This window comes from Mauremys reevesii, linkage group 4, assembly GCF_016161935.1.
Source record: "Mauremys reevesii isolate NIE-2019 linkage group 4, ASM1616193v1, whole genome shotgun sequence".
NCBI classification, from domain to species: domain Eukaryota; kingdom Metazoa; phylum Chordata; order Testudines; family Geoemydidae; genus Mauremys; species Mauremys reevesii.
In genome coordinates, this window is record NC_052626.1 from 59,741,410 (window position 1) to 59,764,325 (window position 22,916).

The 22,916-nt window shown below is 42.1% G+C and overlaps 1 protein-coding gene across 4 annotated transcripts in view; it reads right to left on the reverse strand.

The window, feature by feature from the left end:
- Window positions 1–400: 400 nt before the first annotated feature.
- The window catches only part of RMDN3 (regulator of microtubule dynamics 3), a 63,217-nt gene continuing 40,701 nt past the window's right edge, over window positions 401–22,916 (reverse strand). For all 4 annotated transcript variants that reach the window (XM_039534100.1, XM_039534103.1, XM_039534101.1 and 1 more), the window contains exons 8-13: window positions 16,391–16,466; window positions 15,720–15,797; window positions 11,396–11,494; window positions 9,703–9,756; window positions 5,006–5,086; window positions 401–2,197 (exon numbers count right to left, since the gene is read on the reverse strand). In XM_039534100.1, the coding sequence (XP_039390034.1) occupies window positions 2,144–2,197; window positions 5,006–5,086; window positions 9,703–9,756; window positions 11,396–11,494; window positions 15,720–15,797; window positions 16,391–16,466 (442 nt within the window). In that variant the 3' untranslated portion in view covers window positions 401–2,143. The remainder of the gene's footprint in view (window positions 2,198–5,005; window positions 5,087–9,702; window positions 9,757–11,395; window positions 11,495–15,719; window positions 15,798–16,390; window positions 16,467–22,916) is intronic.

Genomic DNA, 22,916 nt, shown 5'->3' on the forward strand with positions numbered 1-22,916 from the left:
GGGGGAATGCAACCCAGCAGGTGAGGAATCAAAAATCTGGAGAGGGGACTTCAGGCCCTTGGGAAAGCTAGCTGCAAAAGGCCTCACTAAAGCTGTGATGGAGCTAGTACGCTCTCTAAGCAAACAAAAAAGCAAATGCTAAAAAGGAGAAGAAAAAGCTTAAAATATCTAGAAGTCCTCTGATTCCTCCTCCACAGAGGATAGTGAATTGTCAGGCTCTGATTCCTATCAGGACTAGGGAAAACTCAGCCAAGGTCCACCCTCCCTGAGAAATGTCCCCCTAATACGTATGTATAAGTGGTTAAGAAAGCCAATCAGACCTCATTTTCTATTAGATGGTGTGTAATTAGCTTAAATGTTTGGTTTTGTAATCCCACTCTACAACAAATCAGACATGATATTATATAACAACATGTAATAAAGTGTTTAATGCCCACACACAGATAGCTGCCAGCTAAAATAGAAATTTTTTAAAAAAGGTATGAGGAAGCCCAGTTAGATTCCTGGGAGAAGTTGCTGTGCATAGAACAAGGTGAGTTGTGTTGTCCTCTGTAAAAAAAAAGTGTTAGAGGAGGAAAAAAACAAACAAAAAAAAACCTTTCTGCTATTTGGAACAGACTGGAACAAATATTGGTGGTTAGCTTGACACCGCCCCCCAGCCAAAAGTGTCATTTTGATTATACTTTGAATTTGTTATCTAGCAGAATGAGGTGGAAAGCATTTGTGCCGAACTGTCAGTTTTGCCACGTGGTTCCTCTCTTTCTGCAGCAAGTGCTTCATAAAGATAATGAACAGCCTCTGCAACTCCTAAACTTCTTTACATCAGGTAGGTAAGGTTTAGATGAGTGCAGAAAACAGCAAACTTTCACAATTAAGGAATCTGAAAGCATCCACTTGGATTAAAAGATTAGCATTTTTGGTGAGTGAAGAAAATTCAGTTTGTGTTCCAAGTTTAAGATTTTAATCACTTGGTCTCTTATGGCAGTGATACGTTTCTTTAACATAAATTCTTATTTCTGAAGAACATCTCTGAAAGCAGATGCATTGGTCCCATGATGTTAATTTCCTAGATGTATGCTGGAGTATTGCTGGTTTTACCTTGATGACTAAAACCACTAACTAGCTAGATGAACTTGCAAAGAGACAACAGGAGTGGGCTCTCGGCATCACTGATGTTTTCAGAGGGAGGAGAAGAGGGTCTGAGCAGAACTCTTGCCTTTGGTATTATGGTTTCTTTGTAACTGCCCTTTCTTATGATCTAATGTCACTCCCCACTTCAAGCCATAGGTTTAATGGAAAATAAGAATGCCTCACTGTCATCAGTACAGCAGGCAACTAGAACCAATGGAAAATAAAACACCAAGCACAATGGCTTTACCCTGTACCTTGTTGAAGCCTCTGTGCAAATGTTAGGCCTGTATTTTATCAGCTATGCCAGTGTCCAATGTGTGACTTCAGACTGTGTTAATATTGTTTAAGTAGTAAAAGTGAAAGTGGGTTGCCATGCCCACCCTGAATTCTCAACTAAAGAAACCTTTGCTGAAAAAGCCATGAGCAATCAAAGAACTCAGCAGTAAGAAAAGATGGACATTCTCTGCTCTGCCTATTAGCAATGGTTATCACTAACTATAAAGAAATATAGGCATAGCTAAGGGTGACTGTTGATTCCCTGCCTTCATGACACACTAGAACCATGCCTGTGACATTTTATTAAATAGAGCACAGGATCCCATCACATCTTGAACTTCACATGTTTATGTCCTCTCCCGGTAGAAGATGAGCAATAAATACTTCTTGGGAAGTGTAGGTGGATGAATGAAAATCAAAGGCATAGAGGAAACAACTAAAATCCAATCAAGTTGATGGTTGCTGCACTGAACAGGTCAAGTGCTTGATTCATTAGACTATATCTGGTGCAACAGGCAGGCAGATGAACAGAATTAGAGTTTAGTCCTGTGAGTCTCTGCCAAGATTTAACTCCTCAGGGAAGTGCTGTTGAAACTGCAGTTTGGTTTGTTTTTGTAAGATCTGTGGTTTGCCCATGAAGCCCAATCCAAGGTTGTCCGGATTGTGAAATCCTTTAGACTGGAATTTGTCCTGTCCACACCACAGTTATCAGAGGACTGGGCTCTTAAAAAAATACTTATTCTTCTGAGATTCCTTGCATCTCCTCCATCTCCCTCTTGATTTTTTCATCCTGAGACAGCAAAGAAAGAAATGATAAACATCACAATGGCCAGTGGGTTTAATCCAGTCCCATTTACAAAAGTAAAGGTTACTCACTTGGTTTCATTTTCTTATTCAACTTTTTTTTTTTTTTAAAGCAAACTTCTCATATCCCTCCTCCTACCTTATACATGTCTTTATAGTTGTTTTTAAAATTCTATTCAGGTTTTCCAAGAAGTAAGAGGAAGTCTTCCTTCTTATTTCTTTTTCACTTCTGAAAGCACAGAATTGTGAACCAGGAACTCTGGGGTTCTAACCTTGGCTTTCATGCAGACCCTTTGTTGAACTGGGCAAGCCACTTCATCTCTTTGCCTCTGTTTTTCCATCAGTATGATCAAGTTACCTATGTACTTTATGGGGTGAAGAGGATGAATGTGTGCAATTACATTAAAAATAAAAGCCACTATATAAATATTATTTGGACCACCTTACTAGACCCTTGTTTTCCTGTTTGTGGGATGCTGCTCTTTTCTTTATGTCATCTCAGAAAAGGGAAGTAAATGCTCACAAGTCCTTGATTTTGTCTCTTTCCTGAATTCCCCCTCCCTCCCCCCCCCGCTTTTCTTAAGTTTTATTCCTCTAATATACTGCTTATTCTTTTGGAATATCTCCTGTTTCCAGTTAACAAATATTTCATCCTAGTTCTGTCAAGAGGAACTTGAGCTGAGGAAGCTACTCATTTGGCAGAATATGGCCATTTCCTGTTCACATTCTGGAATTCACCAGTTTGATACCCCAGTTTCCTTCAGTTTGGCAACATTTAGCAGCTGAGTACCTTCATGCAGTAATGGACAATGCTCTGGAGGTGGCAGCACTGTCAAGTCAGCATGTTGCAGATGGTTGGCTGAGACTCCCTACCTACCTGCGGCCTGAACCCCAGCCGAATAATTTGGCTACAGCAACACAGTCTAATGACAGATTTTAAATAATGCTGCCTTACATGTCAGTGTTTATTCAATAATACAGAGAATGAAGGAGTAAGATCTGGCTGACTTGTATAGATTACTTTACTTGCATTTTTTATAATTATGATGTAAACAACATCTGATTACAAGTAATTTGGGGGGTTTCTGATCAGTCCTTGACTAACGGTAATAAATTGGCAATACCCACCCATAACTATTTCACCACACAGTAGGCAGGGTGAACCTACTGTCAAGCCAGTGTAAGGGAGGATATTAGCCTATCAGTTCAGTTTCATCTGTTGTCTCAAATGCATGGCAATCAAGTGATACTCAAATTGTGGCTATAATGAGAAAGCTATATAAAAAGGCACCACGTTATTCAGATCTGCTTTTTTGTTGTTGTAGTACTCAGTCATATCTACTTTAATGACAAAAAAATACATTTTTACAGCTGCTAGCACTGCAAAGCCAACAGAGACAGCTATAGGAAAGTGAGATGGATTCTATTCTATTTGTGTATCATCAAAACAGTTATAGCAAGATCCTCCAAATGGAATGTATCATAACCTAAAGAGAAAAATATCTGTTTAACTTTTGAATTCCAAGCTGAATTAGCAGTAGTTCAACCAACAGGTTTTGGGCTTTTTTTTTTTTTTTTTTTAAACTTGTAACCTGGAAAGATTCATATGGAAAACTGAGCCCCATCATGCCATTCTCACATAGTCCTTTTTTCAGAGGCTAGCCACATTTGACAGAGAAGGGTGAGACACAATCAGTTATAAAGACCTGAACATTTTTTACATATATAATATAAATATATATAAGTAAATATGGTGTGATATATTTCTCCTACCATGCCATATGCTAAAATTTAAAAAGATACAGATGTCTTCCCATGCCTGAGGTATTTAACATATTCCATATGTCAGACAATATTAATAGTCATGGAAGCTTACCTAAAGTTACTAAGTTGTATTTCCACCTTTTTTTGCCAACTGTTCTTTCTGGTAGTTTTTAGTTTGCTAAAGCTACTAGGACAGTCATACATGGATACAGTATCAACCACTCAATGGCTTTCATTAGGTTGCTCGATCACTTGGGGAATTCTGAAACTATGTGCAATGAAAAGGCAAGTGTCTGGGCTAAGGAACAGACAACTATAAAGTGATAAGATAGAACATCTTTGAAGGTGAAGACAAAATGAGCGAGCTTAGAGACCTCTCTCCCAACTCTCCAAATCAGGATTGAGGTATACACACGCACAAGGAACTTTTGCTGTATCTTTCTGTGAACTTCAGTCTCCAGGGCTCTCAACCCATCAACTCTTACCAGCAGTAAATTCACAAAAGCATACAATTTAAAGAGAAAGTTCACTAGTGGACTACAGTGTGTGAAGTTTTAGCATAGATTAAAGTTTGCCATACACTTAAATAAGAAGTGCTCAAAGATAGGGTTTGAGGAAGTTTATGTCTAAGCCTGTTTAAACATAGTTTGTATACTATAAAATAAGAATTATCTACAAATTTTTAATAAGTTACTACCACCCAAATTGTTAGTTTAAATACTGATTTTAATAGGAGTCCATCATAACATTTTGAAGGGCTTACGCAATAAATATTCAAAACAATATTTCCATATAAACACTTGGCCATCACATTACCTGATTTGGATCTCTCATAAAATTGCCCAGTGACTACTTTTACCAAATTATCAATTTCACAGATGGATAGAACATTTATTCAATATCACTTACCTGATCCCAGAGGTCAAATGCATATAAAAGTCTATAGATGGATCTAAAATTAAGTTTTAAAGGGTTTTTTGTTACATAATCATATTGGAGTGTCAGCGAGATAAAGAGCAGAAATTGCTACCTCATTTGTGATAACTGGCAGCTCTGAAGCCAGATTCATCCAGTGAACAGCTGCAGAGTTATTCCCCAGGTCTCTGTAGCACTGTAAAGAAAAATGGCAATAGCGATAAGTGTCAAGAAACAGGAAAACAGATGTCAGTCAGCAACTCTGAGGGATTGGAGAAGTCAGCTTGTAATTGATGAAAAGGGCTCTTCACACCTCCTAAACACCTACATTCAGCAATTCAGCTCTGCCATCTTTCCTGTAGACCTCTTTGTACAAAGCACTATAAACGATACCATGTCACAAAATAATTAATTTAATTTTGATAGGTGGTTTTACAGTCCCTTATTCCTCCCCCAATATGGGCACCATTTCCCTGACCTTGTTCTTTTCTAGAAATATACTATTTTTTTCACTGTTCTCACTATTCCTTGAGTCACCTAGATAGCTAGTGTGCAGTATGGACTCCCATACCTACAGAGTAAGTGTGTCATTTTATCATGTGCCTTCGTCTTCAACAGCCTGGAAACAAGAGTCCCAAACTCAATTCCAAGCTCTGACACCTACTGTCAAACTTGACAGACTTTTAAAATTAGACAGAGTTTCTAAACCTCCTTCCCCTCACCTTCAACAGCACCAAAAGCAGTTACCCCATTGGCATAAGCAGGCCCAAGTTTTCTTAATATGAACTCTAACTCCATCTAAGCAAGTGGGACAACTCTTTCCAATGCTGACTGCAAGAGAAGCCATGTTCTGGACCGTCTGTATTATGTAGCAAGCTGGAATTCAATTCTGCAGCAGAGCCCTCGAGGTTCTGTAGTGCTCTAAATTAGTTTAGAACATATTCTGGAGAAGTTTCAGGTAATTTTAATAAAAATTTCAAATTTTTAATAGGTGACTAATGCAATTAGTATACAATTCCTTCTGATTTTAGTTCTCAATTAAATTCAGTTATTTTTACACTGCTCCATAATTTTCATTTTTCTCGTGCTACATATTTACGCCCATAACTCCTAACTGCCTTGTAGAAATTGTCATGGAGGAAAGCTGGAGGCTTTGGCAGCTGGATAGCGACATTTGAACTTCTAGTTCCCAGAGAGTAATGGGAGGCAGTTTGAGATTGTGGGAGATGCATGTTATCTAAAGAGATTGTTGCTACAGGGGATCAGCAGTGAAAGTTAGCAATGCTGATGCTTGTTATTAGTTTCAAGAGCTGACACTCCATTGGGATTGATGGGTCAGTTCACACCTCTCAGAGCTACTGTTTCAGGCTCTTAAATTTAATGACATCTTTAAATATAGTTCACATTTTTAAACAGTTAAGGGCTATAATTTTTTTTTTTGTTGTTTTTAAGCTTGGACTCAGGAACACAAACTGTCAATGGATAGATTCTATGGTGACCAGACAGCAAACGTGAAAAACTGGGATGGAGGTGGATGGTAATAGGAGCCTATATAAGAAAAAGACCCAAAAATCAGGACTGTCCCTATAAAATCGGGACATATGGTCACCCTAATAGATTCTGCTACTTATTTATGAATTCAGGAAATATCATGTTCGATACTTGTCCAAAATGCTCCAATTCTCAGCATTAGGTCCAGAGTCTCAGAAAGCAACTGCACAGCAGGTTTCTTTTCCTCTTCTGCATTTTGACCCCTTAGTTAAATTCTACTTCATTCAAAGTAATTAAATATCAAGTGAATTTAGAAATCCTATGATCAGATATTCAACTCAAGAAGACATTGTGGGATTTGGGGAAAGAGACAAAGCACATTGGGACCCCTACCAAATTCTCTGGTAGGTTGTGTCTTCAGAATATTCCCTCTTCTAAAACAAAAGCACTTCTGTCAGAAACATCATGTGTGTTTTATTAGGATAACAGTTAATCTAGTCATTATGGGGAGGTGTGACAAAGTGGCAATTTTCTGTAATATTTTTATGAATCCTATGTGTGCTCCAATTTCCTCCTATACTTTGCACTGCTACCCGGTGGTGGTGGGGAAAAGGATTAAATTTGTTCTCAGGGCAGATTAAGAGACATGGGGGAGGGGGGAATGTCTGTGTGGTTTGAGCAGACTGCATGGGTCATTAAAAGGACTGGCCCAGGCCTACCCATATCAGTAGACAATCCAACAGAACAATGGAAAACGCCAATCACCATAACACTGACACCTAACCACCACCAACCCAGAGGGAGGAGGATTTCCCTGCCCCTCAGCAAGGAAGCTGAGCAGAGACCCCAGCTTGGGAACAAAGGACAGATGTGTCAGGTGGGAGAAGAGAGCTGGTTTCTGGGAGAGGTTGGGACTGACTAAGGAAGTCTAAGGAGACAGAGCCTGAAAATGGAGTTCAATGCAACTTGGCTGGTAAATTGCTCCAGCTTGACTAGAATGGACTATGTTTTACCCTTTCTCTGTGCTACCTTAAGGACATCCAATGCTGAGTTCCAGTTCACTGCTTGGGTGTCACTGCAAATACTTGCTGAGGCGCATTCATCCCTAAAGATTGTACAAGTCTCTACCAGGTGTTTATCTTGGGCCTGGTCTACACTACAGAGTTAGGTTGAGGTAAGGCAGCTTATGTCGACCTATGTCAGCATCTACACTACAGCCTTGCTCCAGCCAATATAAGTGCCCCACTACATCAACATAACTCCACCTCCACAAAAGGCATATGGCTTATGCCGGTGTAGTTAGGGTCATACAGTGTCTGTGTAGGCACTCCATTACTTACATCAGCTGTTGGCTGTTATTCTTGTCAATTTCATGGCTCCATGGCCGTGAAATTGACAAGGAATACTGGTAGGTTCCCTTCTGTGTAACACCCCTGTCCCCTCCCACGCCAGACTCACAGCTGTGCTGTCACCCTGAAGTGGATGGGGGGCTCTCAGCTCCCTGCAGAGCTAATTAGCTGGTGCCCAGGTTGGGCTCCCAGCGCTTTCCCCCATCCCCCCCGGGCAGCTGGGCAGCTTCATGGGGAGCTGAGAGTCCCAGCAGCAGCCAGGCTCCTGGCAGGGAGTTATGTGGGGAGCCAAGAGCCCAAGATATCAGCCCCGACACTTCCCCTCTTAAGTCGCTGGAAGTGCTCCTGGTGAGGACGTGCACCACCGACAGAAGCGGGGTGGTGTCGACATGAAAAGTGCAGTAATTACTGTGGTGGCTGTAAGTCGACCTATTTTGTAGTGTAGACATGCCCTCTGAGTTGGATTCACTGAACAGAGCTCACCATGTGAAGCAGAAGTTCTGGAAGCCAGAGGCTCAATCTAGGAAGCAGTGAGGTTGCAGGGCCTATCCTGAAGGAAAAGGGGGACTCCTTGAGGTCTGGCACACTGGAGGGTTTCCTCCAAGAGACTATTTAAAAGCTGGGGCATAGTGCAGATCCTGTGGATCTGTGACAGGAAGTTACAATTTAACCACATTAAAGCCCTAAATGAGAAATTTTCCGGTAACTCTTAAAATGTTAGCTGAATAATTAAGGTAAAAGCATAAGATTTTCCAATTATGGGACTGTGCAAAAGTTGCTGCCCCCTTCTATTAAGCATGGAAGTAGTAGTGTGGTGGTGGTTTTTATTCTTAAAAGGGGGCATGCAGGAAAGATGAGGATTTTGAATATGCACAGATACAGGCTTGGTGTGGCAACAAATGGGAAAAAAATACCTACAAGAATTTTCACTTTAGTAAATACTAAAAGGATTTGGAAACTGAAGGTGATGCTCATTTGCCGGTGGGAAATTTAATCTAATGGGATACATAATAATTTCCATTCCTACACAGGCACATATAGCCAGACACGGTATGTCAAAGGCAGAACTGTGGTAGGTGCAAGGGCCTCTAAGCACCTATTAGCTCCCTTCCTGGTTTGAGATCACTTTCTATGTTTCACAAAATAGATTTTTCTTGTCAAATAAACTCTTCACCTAGTTTCAAATGCTAATAAATTCCAGGCTGGGAAATGAACCTTAAACTTGCATGCTACCCAGATAAAATTTACATTCTTTGGGAACTGGGAATACAGTGATTTCACAGAAAATGACTACAGCTACACTTTGCTACGCCCACTCTGGCTGCTGTTACTAAAGCTGTTTGGGCTTTAAATATTTCCTAGACTCCAACAGGAGGCCAAAGGAACTAAGCATCAGTTTTAGCATTTAAAAAAGAGTCAAAAACAGTTATTTCCCTCAACACAAACAACATCAAAATCAGCAGATCCTCTGCTTCAGGCCAGCACATTCATGGTCTGTTTAATCACTACCATCCGTGCTGGCAAAAAGAGGCTCAAACTGGGTATTTCACTCTTTCCCTGACTCTCTCCATGCACACAGCTTAAATGCGAGGATCAGTAAACAGATATGGCTCAGAAGTTAACAGCGTTAATTTTTAACAGAAAAAATTCTGAGTAAAGTATCCTGGGTGCCCCTTGGAAGATCTATAAAGGCAAAATAACCAAAGAAAGAGCAGCTTAGAGTTCCATATCCTCCTGCCCCAGATGAATTGCTATCTCCTTGCCCATTTGTAAAAAAAAAACAACACACACACAAAACCCCCCCCCCACAATATTAACGTATAAGTGACTATATTTATATACAACACTTTGCATTTCTACAGCATCTATCATCCATGGACCTCCAAATGCTTTACATACCCGCCTTGCCATACAAGTATATAGACTGAAGAGAACAAAATTAACTGCTCTAGTGTAATAAATGACGTGTTACCTTAGAAATGTACACCCTTCCTGCTTTGGAAAATCCTGGGCTCAGCTCTTCAGCCTACAAAGGAAGTGGGAGGGAGAGGAGGGGAAGAGAGAGAGAAGGATTCAATAGGATATCAGAAGGACCCAAACTGAACAGTTTTTTATTACAACTCAAACAGAAATGTTGCCTTTAACACATGGGGCTGACTTACACACAGTTTGTGCATCAATTTAGCTTATCTGTTTACAAACAGATGGAGTTAAATTGGTGCAATCCCCCCAAGAGTACTTTATATCAATTTAGCTTAATTAGGAACAGATCACCCCTCGGAATTCCACAAAGTGTCTGAGATTCAATGAGCAACATTTATGTCCTACTCTAATATTACACACTAAAAACTACATTAAAAAGAATAATAAGGTTGCAAAGTCATACGCTCAAAAGTTAGGAAACGCCAAAATTAAGATTGCCTGTGGAGGCCTACTTCATCCCCCTTGCGCTTAAGCATTACAAGATAAAATTCAATTTTTTGACTCATCAGATCTGTCTCCTCCTCCCTCATGGGTCCCAATCTCCCCCACCTCAACTTCTAAACTCACTTCTTCTCTCTACCCCGCCAGCCTTCAGTTCCAGTCTCCATCCCCCAGGCTCATGGTTCCAAACTATTTACCACCCAGTCCACCAGCTCAAGCCCCTGTCCCTTCTTCATTCAAATGAGGCAGCTTCCTCCTCCATGCCACTTAAGCTGGGGAGTGAGGAGGGGGACAATGGATGATAATGAAAGCACAAAAGAGGCAGTCTGCCTTGCTCAGTTCTGGTGGCTGGACCCGGAACTGACCCAGCCTGCAGCAGCCCAGATCTGCAATTGCAGGAAGTCCTGCTCAGCCCCAAGCTGGAACAACCTCAGAGTAGTGGATGGAATCTTTTAAGTTTTTAGCTATGAAGCTTCAGTAAGTCTGAGCCTGTGCAAATTGTGATTTTTTAAAAGGTTTAGAACATAAATTTGGACAGATTTTTAAAGGGATGGCAAAAGGCCACCCCTTGCCGAATTGCAATTCCCTGTTCCAAAACATGGGGGTGTGATGGCTTGTCAAACACAAATCAGATTTTTTTTTAAATGAGCAAATACATTTTTCCCCTAGCCTTGTTCTCAGAAATTAATGGACTATATTTGGACAGCTTTTTTTTTTAATTCATCCTGAGGCAGACACCCAGCATGAAAAATTTCAGCCTGAAAAGTTACAGTCCAGCAGAGTTATAAACAACTGAAAAACAGGATCTTGTACACCTCTACCCCAATATAACATGACCCAATATAACACAAATTCAGATATAACACGGTAAAGCAGTGCTCCGCGGGAGGTGGGGGGCTGCGCGCTCCAGCAGATCAAAGCAAGTTCAATATTATGCGGTTTCACCTATAACACGGTAAGATTTTTTGGCTCCCAAGAACAGCGTTATATCAGGGTAGAGGTGTAATAGGAAGTGTTGGGCAACCTTAATAGGCAGTGCTGCCAGCCCCACCTATAAATTGTAGAGTAATAGGTGCATGCATTTCTGTAACATACTTCTTTAGAGTATTCAAAAGCACTCTATACCAGCAGAGTCCAAATTAGGATAGTATGTTTAACTGATTCATATCAACAGACTCCAGCAACAGTTAAGTATTAGAGCTATAAATTTAAGAGTTTCCTTGCCCCATAGATTTCAGTACCTTTAAAAGGTTCTGCAATGCATCATGGACAGTGGCTGTAGGGGGTGCTTCATACAAGGCAGAAGCAGTCTTTCTTTCAAGCCATCCCAGATGAGCGATCTGCACAGAAATAGTAACATGAAACTATCAGCAAGGAAGTCAGTAGCCAGCATGCATCCCTAGGAATTCACACAGCATATGCAAAGCATACAGGGACACTTTCATATCCACAGTATCTGCTGCAACATCAAAGTCACATCAAAACCTTTTTGCTAACATCAACTGACTCTGCCCAGGTACACAAATCAATCCATCTGCAGAACTTGCATTTCTTCCCCCACTGCCTCTACCACCATTTTACAGTTTTGGCCGATTAACAGTGATACAAATATGGCTCAGAATAAAAGTTGTCCCCACAACTGGATTTCTATGGCTAAGAAGCTCTCTGGACTGTTTAAAATCTGACCATCACCTTATTATAACCACATTTGTTTCTGGTGACTCACCTGCACACCAGAGCAGACCCATGTTCTCCCCCTCCAAAAAGAAAAAAATGGGGGGATTAAGTCTTGTACCTGAGTATGCCTTTACCATACACACACAGACCTCGAGAGGCAAACTCAAGTCTTTCCACCACCAAACACCCTCTGAAAAGCAGGCAGCAGTATAGTTATAGTACTTACTCCCTGAAATCTCATTGTCCTGCTCCCAACTCTCTTACCCACCTGAAATAAGCCTCCAGCAGCCATACAACTCTTTACTATAATTCCATAGAACAAGGAATTGCTATTTCAGAAAACATCTCAGAACATCTTCCCCACTATAAGACTCTCACAATATGCAGAAATCAAGGCTATTAAGGGAATGTGGTGGAGGGGGGAAAATGTTTTTGCAACTCCAGCAGAAGAGGTAATTAACTTGGTGCCAAAGGATCAAAATCTTTGTAACCAGAGCTTCTGTCCTAAATGCACAGGCAGCGAGACAGACTAGAGCTAAATGACACAGGACCTGGGTTAGACAGGAAGAAGGACAATAAGACAGGATGCTCAGGTAAGTAGACAGAAAGGGGCCTCGTTTGAAATACTGACAGTACAGACAGCGGGTAGTGGGATCAAGCCTTCAGATGGGGACAGAACAAGGAGTAGTAATATGGCTGAGTGTGAATGTCAGTACAGGCAGAGTAAAGGACTTAGAGCAGAGCGTCCTTCTGGATATCAAAAAATCAAACTAGGTTAGCCACACTTCAGCAGCCCAGCTGCAGCAAGTACGCCAATTATCTCAGCTAGAATTGCCAATGTGATTTCACTTTTAACAATAGCAAAGGACTTCCAACTCATAAATGAAGGATTGGAAGGTCACAACAAATTCTTATTTCTTTTTATAGATACTAAAACTGAATGATAGTATCTGACTCCAAGCTTTGCCTTCTTGAGAATTATAAAGCAACCAATACGCATCTAATACTTGCAACACTTTCTAGCAGAGGCAGAGGAAACACATGCATAGATGTACTGTATGCAGGAGCCTTGGCCAGCCCCAGAATATCCTTGCTCACATCTATGTGTGCTTAAGAGATTGGAGGTGGTTTGTTTTTACTGGAGTAAAGCATGGGAAAAAGAAAGAGCATGAGCTAGTCTGCAACCAGTGCTTTTCTTGAACTATTTTCTCTTCCACTTCCCAGGGCCCCTGCAATGATTAAAGAGCTGATTCAGGGGCAGGAAACTCTCCAGAATTCTGATTTTTTTCAGTGTGAAAGCACTACTTTTAGCAAAGTGATTGTGTTTATCTGCCAGCTGGCAGAAATAGAGAGGAAAAAAAGGGGAGCAGAATTATGTAATCATTATTAACAAAGCTTAGAGGCAAGAAAGTCAGTAGCTTTCACTCAACATTAATGGTAAGAAAGAAGAGGTACAGCAAATACTTTAAAAGCTCTTTACTGATGCAAAGGGCAAGTACTCTAACAGCAGGAACAACTGGCCTTGCCAAAGTGAGCCACCATTCCCCAAGCTCTATTTTAAAAAGAAATCTAGCCAATTGCATTCTAATATCATGGTTCCTACCCTCCACTGTTGATCATTAGTCCTGGACTAGTGCATGGAAAAGGTCTACTTACTCCTGGAGGAATTCTGTACCACTGCGTGTGTGCAGAATTCATATTCATGCAGATTTCTTTGCTTCCCATCAGAAAAATGACTTTGACGGGGAAGCAAAGGGAAGCCTTAAGAGCGGTCACACACACCCCGGCAGCACAGGCGTGTCATTTTGGGAGCCTGGAGCAGCTTGCAGAGGTGTAAATCACTGCAGCAGTAGCAGCTGGGGGGAGGCAGGCGGGAGGGGAAGAGAAGGGGAAGTAAAGTACACCCTGATACCCAGACCCCCACGTTGAGCCTCAGCAACCAGAAACCCCCTGCCTCATCCCCTGCACTCAAACCCCCACCTCAGCAAGCCTCACCCTTGCATCTGGAGCCCCCACGCACCCAGAGACCCCACTGAGCTGCAGCCCCCAAACCCAGACCTTTCCAGCCTCACTCCAGCCAGTGGTTCCTATCCTGCGCCGGGCTCAGCTGCTAGTCCTGGCTGGGCTGGGGGAGGATGAGGAGCATACTCTCTCTGCATGGGAGTGGCCGGGGCTGGGTCAGGCCCACTCCCAGAAACCTCCATGAATCTGCACCCCTCAGACCCTGCTTCCTGCCCGCATTGCTCCTCAGCAGCAGGGGGAGGGGTCAATATGCAGGGAGCTGCTCTCCCATCTCCCAACATGCAGATCCCCACCCCTTGCAGACTACCCCCTGCCAAGCCCTATCCCCCTGCATCCGGACCCGCCCCCACCCCGACAAGCCCCAACCCCCTGCACCCAGACCACCCACCACTGAGCCTCTCTGTACTCAAACCCCAACGATCCCAACCTCCATGCTCCTGGACCATCCCACAGCCCCCTACACCTGGATTCCGCCCCATCCCCTGCTGAGCCCCAACCAGCTGCACATGGACCCCCAGCCCACCAACCCCCCCCCCCACCTCCAGCTCCCCCCTCCACTGAGCCCCAACCACCTTTGCCTGGACCCCCCTGCAGAGTCCCATTGCCACTGCACCTTGAACCCCCCCCACCAGCCCCTGTGCATCCAGATTCCCGCCCCCCGTACTCTCTCGCTGAGCTGTCTGCACCCAGATTGCCCCACACAGAACCCTCTCATCCCACCCTAAGCCCCTCCACACCTGGTGCGCCTGGCACAGGGTTGCTAACCCTGGTGAATTGCTTCACCTGCTACTCTTGAGGGGAATTCTGCACCAAAAAAATAAAAATTCTGTGCACAATATTTTAAAATTCTGCAAATTTTGTCAATAAAATAAATGCTGAGGCTCTAGCATGGCAGCGAGGAACACAGGAGGTTGGAGATCATCCTGCAGCCCTCCTCCCCCATTCTGGGACATGGACCTTTGGGGCAGGGATGCAGGGTCAGGTGCAGCCCCACTGCACAGTCTGTCTCTGGGGAGGTTGCAAGGTGATCTCCCACCTCCATGCAGCCAGTGGCCTGTGTTCCCCACTGCCATGCTGGAGCATCCACATTTATTTACTGACAAATAAAATTTGCAAAATTTTAAATTACTGTGCGCAGAATTTTTTGGAGGGGCATAGAATTCTCTCAGGTATATCTACTGCTCTTGAAAGCATTTGCTCTCAACATTCCCTCCCACATGATTGTGGTAACTGAGCTCTCATGCACTGCTTGAAACTGCTTTGATTTAACAATTAAAAGCTTGGATTCCAAGTGGTAAGATAGCAGAAGGCATTGATTTATAGCGCTAGCAGTTAGAGAGAAAGATTGCTTAAATCACAGGTATTCAAGTGGAAGAATAACTCAGATGGGAATCTGAATGACAAATTCTATGGTTAAGTATGTTGTGCCCTGGCAGGCCTTAAACATTAATGCATTATCTCATTTGCAAGCTGGGTTGCCAATCATATGAGAACATTCCTTTATAGTCCTTGCAGTATGAAAGATTTCTGAACTTCAAGTATATCACACTTGAGTTACAGTGTTTTTTAGCACTGTTCCAGGACTGAATATAGGAAGCCCTGGACCTCCCATAAGGATAATTTTCAATCTATATGTATAAACAGGGAGCTTAGGAAACAAGGCCATTTCTATGAGGGTGTATTAGGGTTTTCTAATGCAGTATGCAAATTCAACAACTGAATAGAATTCCCCTAAGACTTATGGCTGTTGGATTGAATTCCCCATCATTTTCATGCAAATGGAAGATCATCTTCCAGAGAAGAAAAAGGTAATATGATTTAGAACATTCAGGAAATCAGGAGTACAGGTTGAAGAAAGCTATTTACCTGGTAACACCACCTGCCCAGAAGATAGTAAGACTTGGGGTCATCTGGTTTCAGGGCAATTGCTTTATCAACATGTTCCTAAAGAAAACCAGAGCCAAGACACAGAATTAATTTATGATACAATCATTGTAGACCATAAACGGGGGAGGGAGAAGAGAATCAGTGACGTAAGTGCCACTGCTCAATAAAAATCATGGTTGGAAAAGTTCTATTTTAAGCAAATATAGTAAACTCAAAAAATGCTGTTTTCGCAGCCTTCAAAAACTGAAGTTATGTATTTGTCTACCAGCACGGGCATCAACAGTGCAGGCCTCCTGCTCATTATTCTGCCAACATCTCCTAGCCTGGAAGCAGAGGGGCTGCTACCAAGGGTGAAAGGATATTTCTTTTTCCATGCCCATTCAATCCTTAACTTCTTCGCAAAGTGGTGGTGGTGTTGAGATTTTGCAGAGTAAAAACTGGACTGAAACAACTCACTCATTTCACAAAGGCCAACTCTAAGACTGGACTGTTGTCATTTTCTTCCACAATTCAGGCCACCTACCTTTTGAATCCCTCCATTGGATTCTTATAATTTAGCACATAAAATTCTAAACCAATCTTCCTTGCTTCCCACCCTAGAGGCAAGCTCTGAATAACTTGCATATATAAAGCAGCTGCTCTTTACTCACCTTAAAAACATACCCAGCTTGAATACGCTTCTGAATACTTTCATGTTCCGAGAACTGGCCACAAAGAATAGCATACCTACATAGAAACAAGTCCACAACAAAAAGTCACATATTGTCACAATTCCCAATAATGGTTTACATTTCCTTCCAAAGATCTTAAAGGGCTTTACAAACATCAGTTAAGCCTCACAACTTTTCTTCAAAAAAGGGAAGTATGACATGTTTTCCAGATTGAGAAATAAAAGCATGAGAGAATCAGTGACTTGTCCAAGGTGTGCAAACAACTCAATAGCAGAACAGTGACTAGATCTCAGGAGTCCTGACTTGAGTCCCCTCTTCAATCACCAGACAACATTTCCTCTATGTAAGAAAGAATAGCATACTTATTTTACAACATGGCTCCCTCTTCCCTTGTCAACTAAACAGTGTCAAAATACTGGCACTAGGGTAACTGAAGAGTGAATAGCAACACTAACAGGTTATTAGGTGGATGACTATCCATGCACAAGCGAAGACATGGAGCTTGCTGGAGGAGGTATGGAATCCTACTTTGAGTAAAAATATATTCTTAAAGTATGCCCACCTCCCTTAGCCCAAGAGCACCTCCACCCCTGGAAAACAAAGATAGCAAGCATTTTCAGTGATCCAAGCTCAGGCTAATGTAGTTAATAGTTAACATGAAGCCATTTAGTTATGCCCCAAAACTGTCCCGTAAAGAAGCTAGTAATTTTAGACTCCTCTAAGAAACAACTAACAAAAAAGATGGAAACAAGATTACAATTCCATTGGCAGCCATTTTTCAATAGCTAAAGTTCTATTCGCTCAACTATGCTGACAGATACTCTGCCCTCTCACCTTACCGTCCGAGTTCCTTGAACTAGCCTTGGTGCTGTTGACCCTGGCAGTTGTTCATAATGCTGCGTCACAAAAATCTTTTGAATCTCTGTTTAAAGTCATGACGAATTTAGGTCACAAAGCTTTGCTTCCCCTATTACACCTGCCACTTCCAAATGCTTGAACTAACTTTTCAAGGTGCCAACTATGATGCAAAATAAGTTCTGTCTTCTCTTCTGCTTCTTTCTTTTTCAAATTCCTTTCAGCCCCTCCCAGCAACACACATGACTGATAGCACTTATACATCTACTGCTAGTAACATCAATTCCCAACTAGGAGAGCATGCCAGGCTCCTTCAGTGTTAGTACAGGGATTAGTCAAGAGAAGGACTGCATATTCAGAATACAGGACTGTTCCCAAGATGATACAGTATCTGTTTTACAGAACCTGAGTGTAAGCATGACGCAATTTTGTACTTTGAACATCATAATGATAAATGTATGTTAGAATTAAGATGTTTCCATACTCTGGTCCAATACTGAAGTTCTGATTTCCATTGCTAATTCCAGACATCAGTAGAGTAATGCCTTATTGGATGGATTCCCGGTCCAAACTGGAAAAGCAGTAGCAGCACTTCGCCACACTCCACCCAATGGAGATGCCACTCGCAGATGTCTGAAATATGATTGTGCATAATCTGCTGGGCTACTTGGGTTTGGCTCCTACTCAGTGGCATATGGATACACCCATGAACAAGGCTGGATTATAATTTAGGAACAAGAGGCACATGCCTAGGGCATCAGAATCTGAGCCTTTTCCCCCCCTTAAAGAAAATTAACGAAATAAAAATTCTAGCTCTAATGGTTGTGAAGAAAAGCTCTGAAATGTGACCACAAAGTGTAACTGATGCAGGCATGTCTGCCTGAGCTTGCAGGTAGCTTCCGGCAGAGGGAGGAGCAACAGCTACTAGAGCCAGTGGAAGCCATTTGGCCCTACAACCACCACCAGAACAGACCATACTCCACAAAGATTTTGGAGGTGAGGGAATTGGATACTTCTAGAGCCCAGGCCTAGGCCTGTAGAGCTACCACGCAGCTGATATCTCCAGGCTGCTACCCAGTGGCAAGTGTAATCAACTTGCGCTCCACTTCCCATGACCTGCTGTGAACACAGATCATATAAAATTCCACCTCAAGGGTTTGACATACAGCAGGCCCATAGCGCCTGATTCGCTCCCTGCACTATATAAACCCACAGGCATTCCAGGAACTGTCCAGTCAACAGTGTGAATCTTCTGTAGCTATCATGACTGTTCTTGCTCCTTGCTCTTGAACTTCTGGCTTGATCTGGACTTTGCCTCCTGACTCTGACTCTTGGTATTGACCCTGGCCTGGACCAGACTACAAACTCCACTGCTGCTCCCAGCCTCTGTTTTTCCCCTGCACTGACCCTTGGCCTGACTGCCCTTGTTGGGATTTTGATACACTGGGTTCCATTGATCCCCTCTGGTCTTTCGACTTCATGGATCATAATGAGGAAGAAAAAAAAATTGTGGTACTCCCCCAAGTGCCACCCACTCATGGCACCAAAACAGACTGTGCAGAACTTCATAGTATGGCTGTCCCTCTCCTTCTCACGTTTTGATGAACATAGTGAAATAGTTAATGTTTGATATTTAAATCACCATTGGACAACTGAGTGATCATTCTGCTGAGATGAGTGGGGGAAACTCATCCTTCTCAGAGATTTTGCAGAGAACCTGAAACACTTGGGTAGGCATTGCTGCACTGACTACACCCAGGTCAGATTTTAAAGGTTTTATTAGCAACCATAGACGCTAAGAATTACTTTATTTTTTTTAAAATGAGGTATGACATTTTGAACAAGATGACAGCCTGAAAACACCCACCTACCCCACCCCTGGTCACTAATCCAGTCCAATTAGAGCCCTGGGTGAACTCTGCTAGACAGCTACACAGATTTCAACTTGTGCTGTATTCAGCTGCTAGAATTATTACCTATACCAGGTGTTGTCAATACAGGTCAGGGGACTGGACTAGATGACCTCTCGAGGCCCCTTCCAGTCCTACAATTCTATGATTCACCTGACCTAAGAAATCTGTAAACTGTGTTGCTATAATATTGCTTATGTCAATAAAATTAACAGAGAATAGAGAATTAAAAACTATGTATTAAGAGATCGCTAAACTGGCTCTTGATTATGATCCCAGTATTAAAGACAATAGGCCAAACCTAGCTTGCACATTTTAGCTTTATACTAGAACCTACTGTTCCAAGTTGTGCCTTGAGTTCCAGGGGTGTCAGCTTGTTGGGTGTCAGCCTGTTGGTGATTCTTAACTATCTGTAAGGCTATTTCAGAGTCTTCTCATTGTGCCTTTTAGATCTGGAATTCCCCTCCTCAGTCAGTTTGCAATGCCAATATGGTTTCTACTTCATCTCTTTCATTTGTTTAATTTGGCTTGTTCTTCAATATATGAGCTGTTCATTTTAATTCATTTTGCAAAGTGCCTTGGGATGCACTTTGAGAGGCCCTACAGAATTATAAGAGGATTGACTAAGTGTGATAAGAGACTAAAAAAAATAAAGAGAGTTAAAAGAGGGGATTTTCATCTCCTGTAGACATTAGGTAATATCTGAAATACAGCATGAATGAGAAAGTCCCATTTCAGACAGCTGTCTAAGCAGTTCCTGAAATTTTGCAGTATGTCACTTGCAGCACTAATTATTAACCAGAACTGTTCATTAAGCTATTGACCTAGGTCAAACCATAAGTTTCCACAGGGCTCTCAGCACAATAATGGGTTCTCCATGTGCTGGGAAATGAACTCCGGGGATCAGGAGTGACTGATACCATAGGCAGGAGACACACACACATATACGTCCTCCCTCCCTACTCAAGTTCCAGAGTTCAGGTCACATAGCTGCCAAGACCTCACTTCCAACACTGCCCTTTGGCAGACTCCAGTTTAAGCAGGACTTTTTCCCTTGTAGGCTGACAAAATGTAAAAAAATATACATTTCTCCACAGCCCAGCACCTCCAAAGTAGCATTTAGGGGGTCATGCCAACCAAACAACCCCCTTATCTTCCTCAACTGATAGGTCTTTGAAATGGCTACACTGTGTTGGCGGTTCAACACAGTGCAGACAGTAAATGTAAAAAACTAAATGGGGTAGGGGAGATGTGGGGTGGGAAAACTGTTTCTAATCAAAATGATAATAAAGTGGAACAGAGTAGGTCATTTTATTTGCCAAGTGAGACTTGAAGTCTGAAACTCAGATAGGTGACCATTACAACAATGGGAAAGAACTTTCCTTTTATTTATTTGAACTAAAAGAACTGCTCTGTGTACTTTCAAGAGTCATCAACAAATCCTTTTATTCCTGTTAATATTGCACGAGTCAATATAGCTATGGAAGAATGAGCAATTATATTCCTCATCTAACTCACAGGCTACAATACAGTAATTTAGAAGTGCAAATTTTTTATGATTATAAATCCTCCCAAAACAATCTTTGGATCCCTGCCATTTCCCAGGCTGATGAGGTACAGGAGTACTCTGGAGGCAGGGCTTTGGGGAAGGAAATTCAGAGCATGCCTCAGATTTTAAGGAGAGCTACAATCACTCTTCCTAGGATGGAAGAGTAATGGCAGCAACACAAATGTTTGAGAGTGAAGATTGTAGAAGGGCAAGGGAACAGAAAGTTCAGGAACTCAATAGAGATGGACAAAGCCTACATCAGTGTTACGAGATGCTGACATAATTAGGATAATTACAATGGGGTTGAAAATTGTGATTTAAAATGCAGTTTTAGAACATTAACAACCAGTCATATAAACCCCACTTGAACTCAAATGGATGTTTGAGAAAGAAACCCTAGAGAGGTGTTCTATTGCTCAGCATGACTGCTTGTAAATCCTACCACACTTGGGAGACTGCACTGGGAGTTCCCAGGACTGCTGGTTACAAGAAGAATTTGAACAGCTAGTAATCAGTGGTGACTTTGCAAGTCTGATTCCAGTTAAAGAAAATGCTCACTTTCTTTCTCTCACAAGTTGTTGCACTGGCCAGGTAAAACAAGGAGGAAAGAAAGAATTATAGTACTGGAACACTGCCAACTCTGTGGAAGATCACATGCTCTTCAGCACCACTAGAGATTGCCAAAGGCAGGAAAATCATAGGAAAATGAATCAGCCAAGTGTGTGGTGAGAAATGGAATATGGAGCAGCTATCCCTTTGGCTGTGCAAGTGCTTTACTTTTTGTAAAGCAAATCAGACTTTTAGAGCTATATCTATTTGTCTCACCTATCTCCTGTGCTCACCCTCTGCAGAGAAGAGACTATGGCTACACCACAAGGTAAAATTGTTTCAAATCCACATCACTGCTCCATGAGCTGAGCTGTCATTTTCTACAAAATCTTTTATAGCCTTGAATAGTTGAGGAAATAGGACCAGTCAAAGTCTGTAGGGAGATAGACATGCATTTCAGAGATCTTGATTCAAGAGACACCATGACAGTTTTATTTTTGTATGTGAGGTTCCACACTGAACCTAAACACAATATATCAGTCAAGGATACCATGTCCATTACCCCCCAAAAAACACAGCACAAAAGGGCCATGAAAGGTAAAGAAATTGCCCACATGGAGCACCCCTTGCAAAAAGGAAGCTCCCCTCGATAGTGGAGAGTGGCCTCTGCAGCTCCCCAGCCCTACAATGTAGGAGGTCTGACTGGTATGCAAGTGTGTTCTGGGTATTCTTAGCCTTCCTCAACCTATAAGGGGTCATGAGAAACAAAGCGTAAATTAGAACAGACCCTGGACACATACTGGGGTAAAGGCATGTAGAGATAAGAGGTCTGGAAACCTCCAGAGACTCAGAAGTGCATCAAGGATCTTTTATAGACCCTGATAACCATATAAAAAGAATTCAAAATTCTCTAGACTGTATGTATGGTCATCCAGCAGTCCCCAGCTTACTTGAAGATTTTCTCCAGGAAAACATTTCAGATACTAGTAATTATGCACCTTATCTCCACTGGCAGGATTTCTGCTCAGAGCAATTAGGTGTATTCCATGTCTGCTGATTAAAAAAAAGCAAGGCTGCTTCTCATCCATCAAATCATGACTCAATACCGCTGCCACAACTGCAGCAAAACAACAAGCAAGAGGGTTATTGAAACAATGACTTCACAACCTGGTACTTTGATAAGGAGTCACAATATAGTAATTGGATAGCTGTTTGCAGCTGAAGCAAGTTTCGTGCTTAGGCATTATTTCAATTAAAAGAGTAAGTTTTATACAGACTTCATATTTTAATGTACACCCTGCCACCCTTGCCAATTCTCTAGGTCCATTTCACCTTATAACCACCACCACCGCAAGACACACCTGTTTTTCGTATCACTAAAGGAAGCATTACTGTAAACAAGTATGGCTCTGCTCTCCTGTGCCTCTCTCATTTCGCCAAGCACAATTATGCTATCATAAAAGGACTTGCAGCCATACCACCTTGGGCAGTGGTCTCTTCAGTTCACACAAATGAGGCAAACAGGTCAGTTCTTGGACAGGAACTGAACCACCAGATGTGTTTTTAAAAATGGTGGTGAAAATTCAGTGGGTGGTACTAGTCCCTCTGATTAAATACTGTAACTAGCATGATGGGTACCAAA